This window comes from Larimichthys crocea, chromosome XXII (genome assembly GCF_000972845.2).
Source record: "Larimichthys crocea isolate SSNF chromosome XXII, L_crocea_2.0, whole genome shotgun sequence".
NCBI classification, from domain to species: Eukaryota; Metazoa; Chordata; class Actinopteri; family Sciaenidae; genus Larimichthys; species Larimichthys crocea.
The window spans coordinates 13,439,948-13,453,368 of record NC_040032.1 but is presented as its reverse complement, the minus strand read 5'-3'; the positions used below and the strand labels follow the sequence as shown (position 1 = coordinate 13,453,368).

The 13,421-nt window shown below is 39.1% G+C and overlaps 1 protein-coding gene across 2 annotated transcripts in view; it reads left to right on the top strand.

The window, feature by feature from the left end:
• The first annotated feature begins 3,110 nt into the window (after positions 1 to 3,110).
• Positions 3,111 to 13,421, top strand: part of cltca (clathrin, heavy chain a (Hc)) — a 33,478-nt gene continuing 23,167 nt past the window's right edge. For both annotated transcript variants that reach the window (XM_010749003.3, XM_010749001.3), the window contains exon 1: positions 3,111 to 3,427. In XM_010749003.3, coding sequence (XP_010747305.1) covers positions 3,386 to 3,427 — 42 coding nt within the window. In that variant the 5' untranslated portion in view covers positions 3,111 to 3,385. The remainder of the gene's footprint in view (positions 3,428 to 13,421) is intronic.

Here is a 13,421-nt window from a genome sequence, read left to right as displayed (position 1 = left end):
TTATCGTGACACACATGGCTTCTCTGTTAGTGTATGTGTCCTGCATTTCCTCAGCCGGTGAATCCATGGCAACAGCCCTGAATGGTCCATTCAGGGCAGCCTCCACTACACCCTCTGCCTTTGAAACTATAGCTCAGCAAATTAGTTGGTTTAGTCCAGATTTATTGGACTTGGACCCAGGTGGGAAACAAGACTATTGCTCCATGCAATACTCTTTCTGTCGTCTGTTATCAAAACAAATATTTTGTTATTGGAATTGTTTGCTATAGAGGATTTCATGCATTTGGTGCTACGAACTGAAATTTGTGTTACAGTAATGAAGCTTTTTAGTTGTAGCACCCTTCATTGTCATATACATCAGACTAGGATTTGAGATAAAACATTAGTCATGGATGTAATTTGTGAGTTTGAAGTGAAATATGCAACACTTTAGATTTCTTTAACATGAATATGATGATGCAGGTTTAAAGATGCAGTCTTTTTTGTTTTTCTCCCCAACACTTCCTCTTAAAGTTTGATTGTGAAATGTTGAGTCTGTGTGCGTGTGTGTGTGTCTCCACCGTGTGTGGTTCTTTTTGGCCAGAGGATCCTTCTGGATGGATGACAATCCAGATGTTGTCTGGAAACACAGATGCTCTTGGGACAATTTATTATGATGACACCATAGAAAGTAGCAAAAGTAATAACAAAAACATCACGGGGAATTTGAACATCATTTCTAGCTCATAACATTTCATTCATATTTTTTTTAAACTTACTTGATTTGCTGTCTGTTAATAAATCTGCAATAGGTGTTTACACCTGAATTTATTTGTTCATGTCATTTATCTTCAAAACCTGAATGAAATGTTTGCCAAGAGTATGTTTTTAAGAGAGTAATGTTTGTAACATAACTGACTCACTTATTAGACAAACAACAATAATCTTCTCAGATGACCAATGCTTGGACACAATCTTTATCAAACTGGGGTTTATTTTCTCTCTATTCTCTCTCTATGAGAGATGTTCTTGCAGAGAATCTTTATTCAGCAGGCATCACGGTGTATGACAAATACTATGTGCTAATTTTCCTGTGTCCGCTCTTTTCTTCAGAAGCCATAACTGCCGCTTCAGCAGTATGACAACTCAGCTAAAGGGTCAGTTTGTTTGGGGGGCAGGCTTCCCAGCATTCAGTTGTACATTGAGCAACAAGGTAACATCCTCTGCCAACAGAAATTGTGGATGTAAAAAAGGGAAACGATCACTTGGGTTCAGAATCCACCCAGCAGATATTACGTTATTCTGACCAAGACGCACAGATTTTGCTTACAGACTTTGATTTAAGTGTCACTAATTTATAGCCTGTAATTATAATTTTAAAGAAACTGTCTTGAGAGAATGACATGAGGAGACATTTCATATACTCTAAGAATACTACTCTTATATTCTGATGGAAGAAGGAAAAGTTGCTTCTCAGGAAAGATAATTTGCTTTGCTTGCAAGATTTGACTATGGTGTAATAGTTGGTGTCAGTAAGAAGAAGCTGTTGTCTTGAACCGTTGTTCATGACAGCAGCTATAATATATAGTAAATATAGACTACTGGACACATTTATATACATTTTAAAGGGTTGTCATTAATATTTTATGTAGCAGGTGAAAGTTCATTTTTATAGTAAATTTACCAATAATGTCAAACAAAATGCAAATAATTCATCAGAATCAGAATCGCTTTATTGCCCTTTATTATTTTCTATTTGTATATAACATTTTGATTTCTACAGTTTCTACTTTTTATATAGTTTTTGTATAGATGTTTAGCATGAGCTAACTCCTTAACACAGTTATATATTTATCTTCTATCAAATGTATGCAATTCATCCTGCACTTTTTTTTCTTTTAGAATTTAACTCCTCTGCACATTTTTCATTCCTCTGTACATATTTAAATTTATTTATTTATCTTAGGTTAATTATAACATATGGTTACTGTGTAATGTATGTTCAATGTATGTTTGCATGCTGCTACTGGATGCTTGATCTATCTATCTCACCTCATTCCACTCTTTCTGGATCTCTGCCAGATTCTTGAATCTTCTCTGTTTTATAATCTGCTGAAGTCCACGGTCATCTCTTATGCTGGTGCATCTTTTCCTGACACATTTTGCCCTTCCACTAGACTTTCCATTGATATGCTTGGACACAGCACTCTGTGAACAGCCAGCCTCCTTAGCTATGAACTTTTGTGGCTTACCCATCCTATGGAGGGTATCAATGATGGTCTTCTGGCCAGTGGTCAAGTCTGTCAGGTGCTTTGAGTTTAGTAGATGATTAGTGTGTGACACATTAATGCCCTGCAAAATTTGGGCTGATTTCTTCACAGTATCCTAATTTTTTGAATTTCTGTTGGGTTTTTTTGAGCTGGAAGCCCAAAATATGTAAAAATAAAATGAAATAGTTTGAAGTGTGGGCTCTGAATCTATAATCTATGAAAGTTTGACCTTTTTAATGGAATTATGGAAATAAGTCAACTTTTCTATGATATTCAAATTTTTTGGAAAGGGTCTGTATATATATATACTTTTCTATGATATTCAAATTTTTTGGAAGGGCCTGTGTGTGTGTGTGTACGTATATATATAATTATATATATATATATATATATATATATATATATAGATATATATATATATATAATATATATATATAATATATATATATCTATATAAAATCAATTAAACCTAATTTAAACAGATTTAATGTCCAATAGATCCAGGACTTCAGACTCCAGGAAAAAAAGTTGAATTTCTGGCTTTTGAGTTTGGAGCGCTCTGATTGGCTGCGAGGAACAAGTGTACAACACGTAGGTCTGACGTAGAAATCACAAAGACGAATGATGTGGCAAAAATGAAAGGGCGAATAGAAAAGAAGTAGTTCCAGTTTATAACATTTAACGTGTTGTTATATTGAAGTCCTGTGCAACTCTGTTTTGGATTACAAAGAGGATATTAAACTGTTAAAATTACAGCTGAAATAAAGGTTTATAAACGCACTTAATGCACTTAAAAAAAAAAAAAGTGTGACTGCGTATTCATCCGCCTTATTCAGTTTCCGGGATGTTTTCTCTGCTGACCAGCCTCCTCCGCCATTGCAGGTCCAGGGAGTCGATGTAGTGGCAGTCAGCCGTTAGCCAGGGGAAAGCCCGCAAGTAAACAGTTCAGGGACGAATTAAAACAACAAAAAAACATCACACCGACAGTACGTTTTTATACAAGGCTCAGACTCATTTGGACTTTTTTTTTTTTAGACTTAGAGGCTCCCTTGGCTGTCGTAGTTTGTTAGCATTAGAAGAAACCGGAGGAGAGTGAGACAGAAGAGTGAGACCAACCGACCGACCAACCAACCGCCATGGCTCAGATCCTGCCTATTCGCTTTCAGGAGCACCTGCAGGTATGTGGATGAATGGACGGTTCAATTGTCAAGCCGAGTTTTGTCTTGTCTTGCGATATATTCGCGGTGGACTTTAACAAGTTAACGGTTGAGCTAAGCTTGAAGCTAAGTTAGCTCCCGCGGAGCTAACCGTGCTAACTAGCTCGGGCAGGGTGGATGACGTTTATCTCGGTTAGCATCTTAGCCTCCGTGCTAACACTTTGATTAGCCACCCCCTTGTTCGTGCATATTAAACGACGACACACACACATATAAGATATAAACACATTAAGGTGCTGTGTGTGTTAACATTTCTTAACACATTCACAGATAAAGTATTCATTTTCTCGGAGTGCTCGCTGCTGTGTAGTGCAGATGGTGTCTGTCAGTGCTGCGATAAGGATGACTGTTTAAACAAGCGAAACATATATTAATACTTCATTCATTACTTTATTTGCCTGAACACCTGGCACTGGTTGAGTTGCGTTATCTGCAATAAATTGCCATCACATTTAGTAACGTGACAGCTCGGTGAGAAGTGGAAATGTACTCTACTTTTATAGTAAACTCATAATATTAATACATTTTATTTCATAGGCGCCTTCCTGTCACCTTACAATAAATGAGAGTAGACAGCAGATAACAGAAATAAACAAAAAAGAACCATAAAAGTATATCAAATGACAAGAATACAACATTAAAAACAGGTTAAGATACTTCAGTTGCTATTGAAATACTTCATTCATTCATTTATTTACCTGGCACTGGTTGAGTTGCATTATCTACAATCAATTGCCATCACATTTAGTAATGTGACAGCTCGGTGAGAAGTCAGTTGTATAGTAAACTCATGTGTGACATGTTATAAAATATGCGTCGTCATATTACTTTTTTTTAAAAGTGATTATCCGACCTCAGGAGGAGATCACGTTGGCTGCTCGTAGAAGTGGTCATGTGGTGTGTCGGCTTGACTGATAACTGTCCTACTCCCCCACACGTTGGATGACTTTGCCAAATATGAGAATGACTTCTGTTTCTGTCAAGTTTTCAGTTGTCTGCGAGCTGAGCTGTCCTAGTTAATAAGGCATTAACGAAGCTGTTGTTACACTTTTTTTTTTGTTTTTTTTGTTGGTAATACTAGACAAACAGGTGTTTAACTTGATTGGTCTGGACTGTGCTTTTGCTTCTTGTTTTAAAAAGGCCACACCTTTACTATAACCCTAATAAAACTGCCAGTTTGTCAGGTTGAGGAAGTGGAAACATTCATGGCTCATGAGCTTGTCGATTCAGTCCGGAGTGCTGACTTTCAAGGTGTAATGAATAAATGATAGCTGACTTTTGGTGTTTTCAGTCAAGCTTCGGATGAGAAATGTGATCTGTCTTCCCCTCTTTTTCATTTGTTTTCTGGCCTTGAACGCAGCAGAGCACTTTGGTCGTCACAGCCTTATGAGACTGTTGACTTTGGGGCTAAATGTAGACAATTAACTTGTGATCCAAGTTATTCTTGTTTGTCTTAATTTTAAAGTCTCTGCTCAACTCTGAGTGATGATAAATGTTTTGACACTGATTCCCCGAAGAGAGGTCAGAGGTCAGGGTCACTACCACTGGACTTGATAGTGACTTTCAGTTTCTTGTTTAGTTTAGCAGAGTGAATGTTTGAACCCGGACCTCCTAATCTTATATCATCCAGCTACTACAAAACCTCTGCTAGAACATTGAGGTTGAGTAGAGCACTGTTATTGTTCAGAGCAGGTGGATGCTGTCCACAGATTCATCATTTCTGTTCGCTGTTGATGCTGTTAAAGGTCCAGTGCGTAAGATTTAGAGGGGTGTATTTGCAGAATATGCCAGGAATGGAATATAATTTGCATGATTATGTTTTCATTAGTGTATAATCATGTGAAAATAAGAGTTATGTTATCTTAGTATGAGAGGAACGAACAAACTAAACACTCTCTCTAGATAAGGCCTTTCATGTTTTTCAAGGTCACCGTAGTTTCACCTTCACCATTCGGTAGGAGAGAGTGAGGCCAGGGGTTGCAACCAGTAAGTACACTGCTGGAAGCCACTAAATCCTCTACAGAAAAGTGCAGCACAGCACTGAGTTATTGCCATCTAACTTTATGTGATAGCAGTTGATGAGTTAATATGTAGCTCTATCACAAGAGCTCGTCTGGAGCCTGTGCTTCACCAAAAAAAAAAAAGCTATGCAAAGGTCTTTTGTTCATACAGTTACAATGAAATGATTATGGATGGATTTTTGACTCCTTTGTTAAGTCCTCTTGATTGCAGGAGTGGGTGGAAAAGAGAGAGCAATGCAGTGTGTTGAAGTGTTGAATTAATGTGGGTACTACTGTGCATTAATATTGAACTAATATTTTATCTTAAGCCAATGGGAAGGCTTGTGCAATCATGTCCCGACTCCACATATTTGCCGTGAAATTATACTGGCAGATCTTGAATTTAACTATTTCACTCACGTGACTTCTTATCGTTCATACTTTTTGATATGCTTTGCTTTTATGTTCATCTTTTGCATAATTACAATAGCCGTTTCTATTTTATCAACTTAAGAGTGAAGCGTGCTTTCTCTGATTTATGTCATTGGCACATCACAAGGTCATTTCGTACGACTAATCCAACTCCCAAGGGATCTCCAGCACCTATCATTAATGCATGACCTGCATATGCTGTTTCATACATGTTTCACAGCATGTAGAATACTAGAGCCGTATGATATGACCTAAAATTTATATCAGAATAAATGATCACAATTACCAAAGTAATTACAATTGTGTTTCCTTTTTCCCCTATTGGTTAATCTCTGATTGCTTTGTCCCGATGAGTCCATCCATCAATCATGTTGGCTGTCAGTTTGTCAGGTACTATAAGATGATGATGGCATGGCTGCTCACAGGAGCACCCAGGAAGTTCTCCCAGAGACCAAACATCTCAAATGGAATGAAAATGGACCCTTTCTATATGAGTTAGTACTGATATGAATATGTATGATATGAATGTCAATTTTAGTTGACTTTGCTGAGCGCTGCTTCTTTTCTCTTATTCTATGCTGCTTGCTACAGTACTCTAAATCCAAGATCAGTCAGCTGGATAAACTTGGCAGTACCACCACAAGCAGCTCTTTCTGCATTATATACTGGCTATTATATATGTCTATCAAGATATGTCTGCTATAGGCCAGTATCTGCTGACTGAATCAGTCCAAACAACTCAAAGAATCCTTATCTTGTATATAGTTTAAGCATAAGTATCAAATTTGAGAAGTCTATGTTCACTAGTATCATAGCAAATCTACCCTGAAGATGTCAATCTTTGCATGTGATTGTGGAGAACCACAGTATAGTATCTAGGGCAAATAGGGCGGTGAAGCCTTACCATTTAATTGAACTGTGGTGAAACTGTGGAAAACTCTCATATCAAGATATTGTACCTCTCAGTTGGCTTAGAGATAAACTTTATCTATGGTCAGATGTTGAAATGAAAGTGAACATTTCTGATTTTCACATTACCTTGGTCTCTCTGTCTCTTCCTCCACCCTCCCCCTCCAGCTTTGAAATTGTCTGTCTTCTGTCATCCGGTCAACTTGCATAGCTTGCATTTTTATACATCATCCATTCGTAGACTCCAGTTAAACAACTTCAATTGTATATGTCAAGTAAAATACCTGTAACATAGGGACATCTTTTCTCGCACAGCCTGTTATATGCACTCCACTTTGTACACGTAATCTAGCAAAGTGAAAATATGCAACATTGGGAATGAATGAATGATGTCGAAATAGCAGCACCCACTTCCCAGGAGTGTTATGGTTCTGACCAATCGGCAACCCATGTCTATTTAAAACTGGTCCTTTAGTACCAATCCTCACCTGGGAGTTGGCTGTGCATACTCATTAAAAATTGCTCTCGGATCTATCTGATGACAACATTTTGTGTTGACAAAAGCTTCCCTTGCAAATAATATTTTAGTCAGCGAGATTTCACAAGTCAGCCTTCCTTTCCGGTACCAAATATGTTGATGATTTGTGCAGGGAAAAGCAAAAAAGCTTAAGCTCACAAATACTGTGTTAAGTCCACACAATATTTCACATACAACTCCATAATGACATGTTACTGTTAGTTTAAGTTTCGACGCACATGTGAACATTTTGTATATTAAGTATACACAGTAATCTATTATGTTTACAAAATATGTCATCGGTTAACTCTTCCAGAACACCCAGTAATAATGGTATAATACAGAACTCACCCCTCAACTCAACCCTTTTTACATTTAGACTGTCATTTCTAACAGTTAAAAACATTTACTTGCTAACTTCGTTATAAACATCAGGAGTCCTACATCCTCGGTACAGTATCCTCAACTCCCAACAGTGATTTTTGTGGGCAGCACCATTGTTTTATTATCTAAAGAAAGCCGTCATCGTGCTCAACAAATCTGCACAGAGTGCTGATATGAGGGACAGAAAAAGTAAGTGTAATTGGTAGTCATGCTCATTCAGATAAATGTGTGTAGTTTTAAATTAGATGTCTGTGGTCTGAGAAAGTATTCAGCTCCCTGAATATTCTGAAAAGATGCAACTTGCAGTGCTGACACTACATGCATATAATTCAGATTTATTTTCAGTGATGTTTAATAGTAAATTTAACTTGTTCGTTGTCCATGCCTGTATCTACTGTTTGCATGGTAGGAAGGCAATGCTCTTTAAATATCACCTTACCTTACTAAGGTTTGTCAAGTCGCACTTTGAACCGTGCTAGTAACTAACCGGCTGATATCTCGTGACAGGCTGTTGAGGATACAGATCTGCTGAACACTTCACATTCTGCAGCACTGTATAAATGTAAGATAAAGCATGCATTCGGGGAGAAAAAGGAAACTGCAGTCCCAAAACCACCTCAGCAGAACTGGCCTGGAGCGGAGATGGATGGGGTCCAGAAACGCATGCATTCCTTCCTTCGACCCCCTCACCACCACCCCCACCCCCTTATCTAACAGTAAAGGCAGTCCTCTTGCTCCTCACCCCTGGGCTGGTCACATGTCCCCCACCAGTGTCACATGGTAGTGGAGGAGGCAGAACTGGGCAGGCCTGTTGTTTCAGTCCTGGTAGACAATGGATCCCTGGTTTCCTGTTGTGGAGCACTGCAATGAAGTGCTGCAAGCCTCAGCACATTACATAGCACATCCTTCCCTGCCTGCCTTGAACTTAACATGTGTTGGGACACACATACACACAAGACTTTTTTCTGCTGAGCAAGATGCTGCTTTCCTTTTTGAAGGAAGAGCATACAGGTTAAATCAACAGATAGGACTCCCTTGGGTTCGTTGGGGACAGTTCAAATCTACTTGCTGATTCCTTATCTCTGTGAGATTCAGTAGCAACCATCAGCTCGATTTTTGTGGCTCTCAATGGGAATTTACTCAGTTTGATGTGAGGAAGAGAGCACAGTGTCTGCTCTGAATCAGCTCAAATTATCAAGAAAACATCCTCACTAGGGCTGCATGATGGATCTCATATTTGTATTAGACAAGAGGTGCATAAAAATAATGTTATTGATTTTGGGCCACGTATCAAATGTTTGTCTGATACATTGCACCAGTTGCAGTGAAGCTTCTAGGTGTTCACATCGCTGAACGAAAAATACAAAGATGTTCCAAAAAATTCTACAACTGATTGCAAACACCTCGCCTTTACCCTCCCATTATAAGTGTGGATAAGAAACAACAACAATACTACAACGGCCCTATCAAAAGCCAGTGTTTAGTTTGTATGTTCTGGGCTAATGTAGAAACATGGCAGTGCAACACGGCGGACAAACACAGTGGCAGTCCATTGAAATCAATATTATACAGGATAACCTAGTCCAGACCAAGATGATTCCTCACTTAGATGTGAGTGAACTTCATGTGGGTATGCTCATTGCCTTGTTTTCCCGTGACTTCTCATTCCCGTTGAAAGGATGGGATTTGCTTCGACTTAAGCTGATGTGTTTTGGTTCTTCTCGACGGTGCATTTGCTCACGCTGTGAACAGAGCCGATAAAAACAGAAGATCGTGCCCTGTGATTCGAACTCATGCTGTGCACTCAGAGTGCAGGATTATTACACTCTGTCAATCTATGACACAGAGCAGGGCCTTGATTGTTTGCATGCTAGGCCACTGAAGGGTTTTGTTTAGGGATGTTCATTACAACTTATTTTGCCGTATTTAGACTAGACTAAAGGTAAGGAAACCCTTACCCAGAAAACAGTCAACATTTAACTGTGCTGCAAACATCTTGGATCCAATAGTTAACTAGCATTGTACTTTAATAAAATATTAATTAGTTTAACCAGCTAGTATTTCTGGTGTCGACTAGTTAGGGTTGAAACGTACTTCACTAACCACGCATATCACTAGTATTGTTCTCAGTGCTGCATCCAACAGAGGTGCTCACACAACAGATTTTATCTCTCATTGACTTCCTTAGTTCTTACAAAAGTGTGAGCCAGAGCGTTCTTTATCAGTAGTTGTGGCAACTGTGTGTCAGCTCATTCCTACGAGAGGTAGCGGATCATCGTGTTAACTTGAGAACGATTGGTGTAACTGCAGTCGCTCTTCAATAAAACGTCCAATGAGGTAGCAATGAACGGCGTTCATTTCCTGAATTCCCTGGCACAGAGCACCGAGCTGGCTCTCCTCTTTGCTGGTTGATATTAACCTGGGAAGTTTGCGGTCTCTGGTGCACAAGCATTGCCTTGCAGAGATACTAATTTGTGATGTCATATCACAGACGAGGGGTGGAGTTAATAGTTTCCCGTCAGGCTAATGATAGTAATGCATGTAATGGTGAGTCATTATGCTGTCTTTTGTTGATGCCATCACACTGTCTACATGGCATATTTTAGCAACGTTAGCCTTCAGGTGTACATATAAATTGATTAGAATTCCTCCTGTTCGTTTATTTTTTTCTCTCTTTTAACGATCTTTCAAATTATTAGACATTTCTTTGCCCTGTTTGTATTATTAATAGCTTCTCTAATCAGCAGGTTAGTTTGTTGGTCATCATACTAGATGATACATAATACTGATCTCTTACCTTGGCATCCAGTGTCTCTTGTGCTGACCTTTTCACCACCCCGCTGCTAATTAGCTGCCGATGGATTCAAATGTTTTGCTCATCAAAGCCTGTTGCTAACAGCTAAACTAAAAGCGCCAGCATCAAGGCCAGGCAAGGCTAAGATTAAATGACTAAATGATTTTCCACATTGGTTGTAACTCCACTGCTTTCTGCCCAAATTCCTGCTCATTGATGTCACAGCGGCCTTAGCCCACAGCAGTGTTTTACTATAAGGTTTTCCAAAGCCAAACCAGTCAGACAGACCAAACTGTGGTGTGCCCGATCTTCCGGCAGCGCAACATCTTGCCTGCTCGCTGTTCTTTATTCAGAGGGACAGAGGTACCATATTCAGGCCGCGCCACTCTTTCCTGTTTTACGAATGCTTTTCATTGTGAATGAAAGGGCTTCCTGCTGATCCCAGAATAGATGACAGATGGTAGAGGGAGAGAGTTGGAGAGTGCACGTAAATCTGTCTAGAAAACTATTGTGTAATAGAGGATAACCCTCCTTTTCTGCTTAGTACGTAGTCACCTCAGTCTGGTCTGTGGAGATTAGAGAGACAATTTAAAGAAAGTCATATGGTTAATTCACACAGTCTTGATCTCAGAGCCACTACACAGGACCGTCTGATATTGTTACAAAAGATGATGCTGCTCTTGGTTTGAATCCATGTTTAGTAAGTCCATTTCAACAATTTATCACTGAAAATAGATTTATTCAATGTCTAAAGCATGTTCTCTCTGCACGATCGTTCCCTTTGTCTGGTGTTTGAATAAATATTGCCTCAGTAAACAAGGCTTCCCTACTGGACAATGGCAGCGATAAGAGGCATGGAAGCAGCAGTGACGTTACTGTATGATGTCACCCTGCATAGCAATAAAAAAAAATACATGAAACACAGTGGCGAAAGTTTGTTTCAGACAAGTTTTCAGTTCTTTCCTCACAGCCGGTAGTAACACTTGTTCTGTAAGGTCATTTATCGCAATGTCATTGAGAGGGAACCAGGTTACACATGAGTGAAAGAATGTGGGTGGGGCAGGGCTCGGGGGGTGGAGGGTGTGTCTGTCATTGATAAAAGGTGTTCCCATTTCGTTGAGCAATTCTTGGAACCGCGGTTTCTGTTTGCTGATTAGGACTCGGCTCCAGCAAATTGTTGACAGTGGAGCTGCATTATATTGTTAGCAAGCCTTGAGACAAACACTCATCGTGTCTGCCTTGTAGGCCCTTTGGCGGGGGATCCAATTTGTGTTCGCAAAACTGCTCTTGATATTTAAAAAAAATTAAATTAGGGGGCCACAAATTATGAGTCTGCTTCAACTTCTGTGGCTGGTAAAGTGAAGCAGAAAAACAGGTCATTAGAATGTAAACGTAACATTTCCCCGTTCAAGTAATGCCATTAGCTAAATGGCCTTTATGTAATTTCATTATAGCTTTATCAGTTATTCATGGCCACAGGTAAACATCCAAACAGAGAGGTTTTGTCAGACTTCTGCCTTTGCAGCTGTACACACAACTTAATGCTACAAGTTGTAACGTCTATTAATAACACTTTGCTTAGGTTAAAATGGTTTTAACTTAAACTTCCAACTTGATAGGAAAAAAAAAACATTTTATTGGTTTTTGTGGCAAAGTATGTGTACGTGATAAATTACATTTGTGTAGATTCATTTCTTCAAGTGTTAAATGCTTAAGCTATGATATCACAATGTGTAGAAATTTAATCTGGTGACAAATGGAAGTTATGTCACAACAACAACAAAGACATATATTTATTCATCTACACTTCAGATAGCTTCAGGCAATTGTATGACATTAGTACAACTACGGTGTATTACTGAATTGTTGCGAAACAAGAGGAAGTTATATGAAATGTTTTTGGTAGTTTCATTTCCTCTCGGTTTACTTCACAACAGCATTGCCATTTGCAGTTTCTCAGCAGGAAGACACTGAAGTTCTGCAACGATTGCATTTTGTCCTTTTCCCCGTTCAGTGTTACTGTTGGAGAATTTGAGCTTTTGTAGTAGTTTCATTTTAGAATTGAAAATATGATATTTGGTTTGTTCTTCTACCAGAGTCTTGACACACCTGCCCAGAGCTGCTTTGGCTCTGCCCTCAGTGGGTTGTGCTGTGTCAGGATTTGTGTGTGGCGGGCAGGATGCCCTGTTTCCAGCCTTGGCGGTGAGCTGGAGTTATGTGCTGCAAAGCGTTTCACCTATAGCCTCCTGACTTTTGTTTTTATGCAGGTCAAACCTCTTTATTTCCTGTATCACACGTCAGGGAAACTAAGGCAACGCTGCTGCACTGTGGCGTACTTTTGTTGGTTGTTTGCTCTAGCCTTAGGATGTGAATTAATTATTCATGTCATTTAACATCATAGATCCAGGTGACTGTCAAGACAGGTGTCATGACTAATCTCACGATACGATACACGATATTCAGCCAACGATACGATTCGATACTCTGACTGGACAGAGAGTCTACAGCTTGCAAATACTGGACAAAATTAATCTGATTTTTGTCATATCACACTTCAAACAGAACTAGTGAAGAGTTTCTGGATTAAAATATTATTTTTCAATCCCTTTGCCTGACACATGTATGCAGTTTTTCAACCAAGTATGTGAAGAACAATAAAATAATGCCCTTTTAATACAAAAGGTCGCACACAGCTCTCTCTCTCTGTTGTCCCACCTCCACAAGACCCCAGAGTCCTTTGATTGGATAGAATACGTCATAGATACCCTCCACTGATCGGTTGAAAAAGAAACTAGTCTGCCTAGTAACGTTTGTCCATTCGTTGACTGTGCTTTCAGTCTGCCGAACATCTATTTTTCGATACTCGCGGCTGAAAAATCGATATTTTCTGAGGAAACAAAATATCGATATATATCGCAG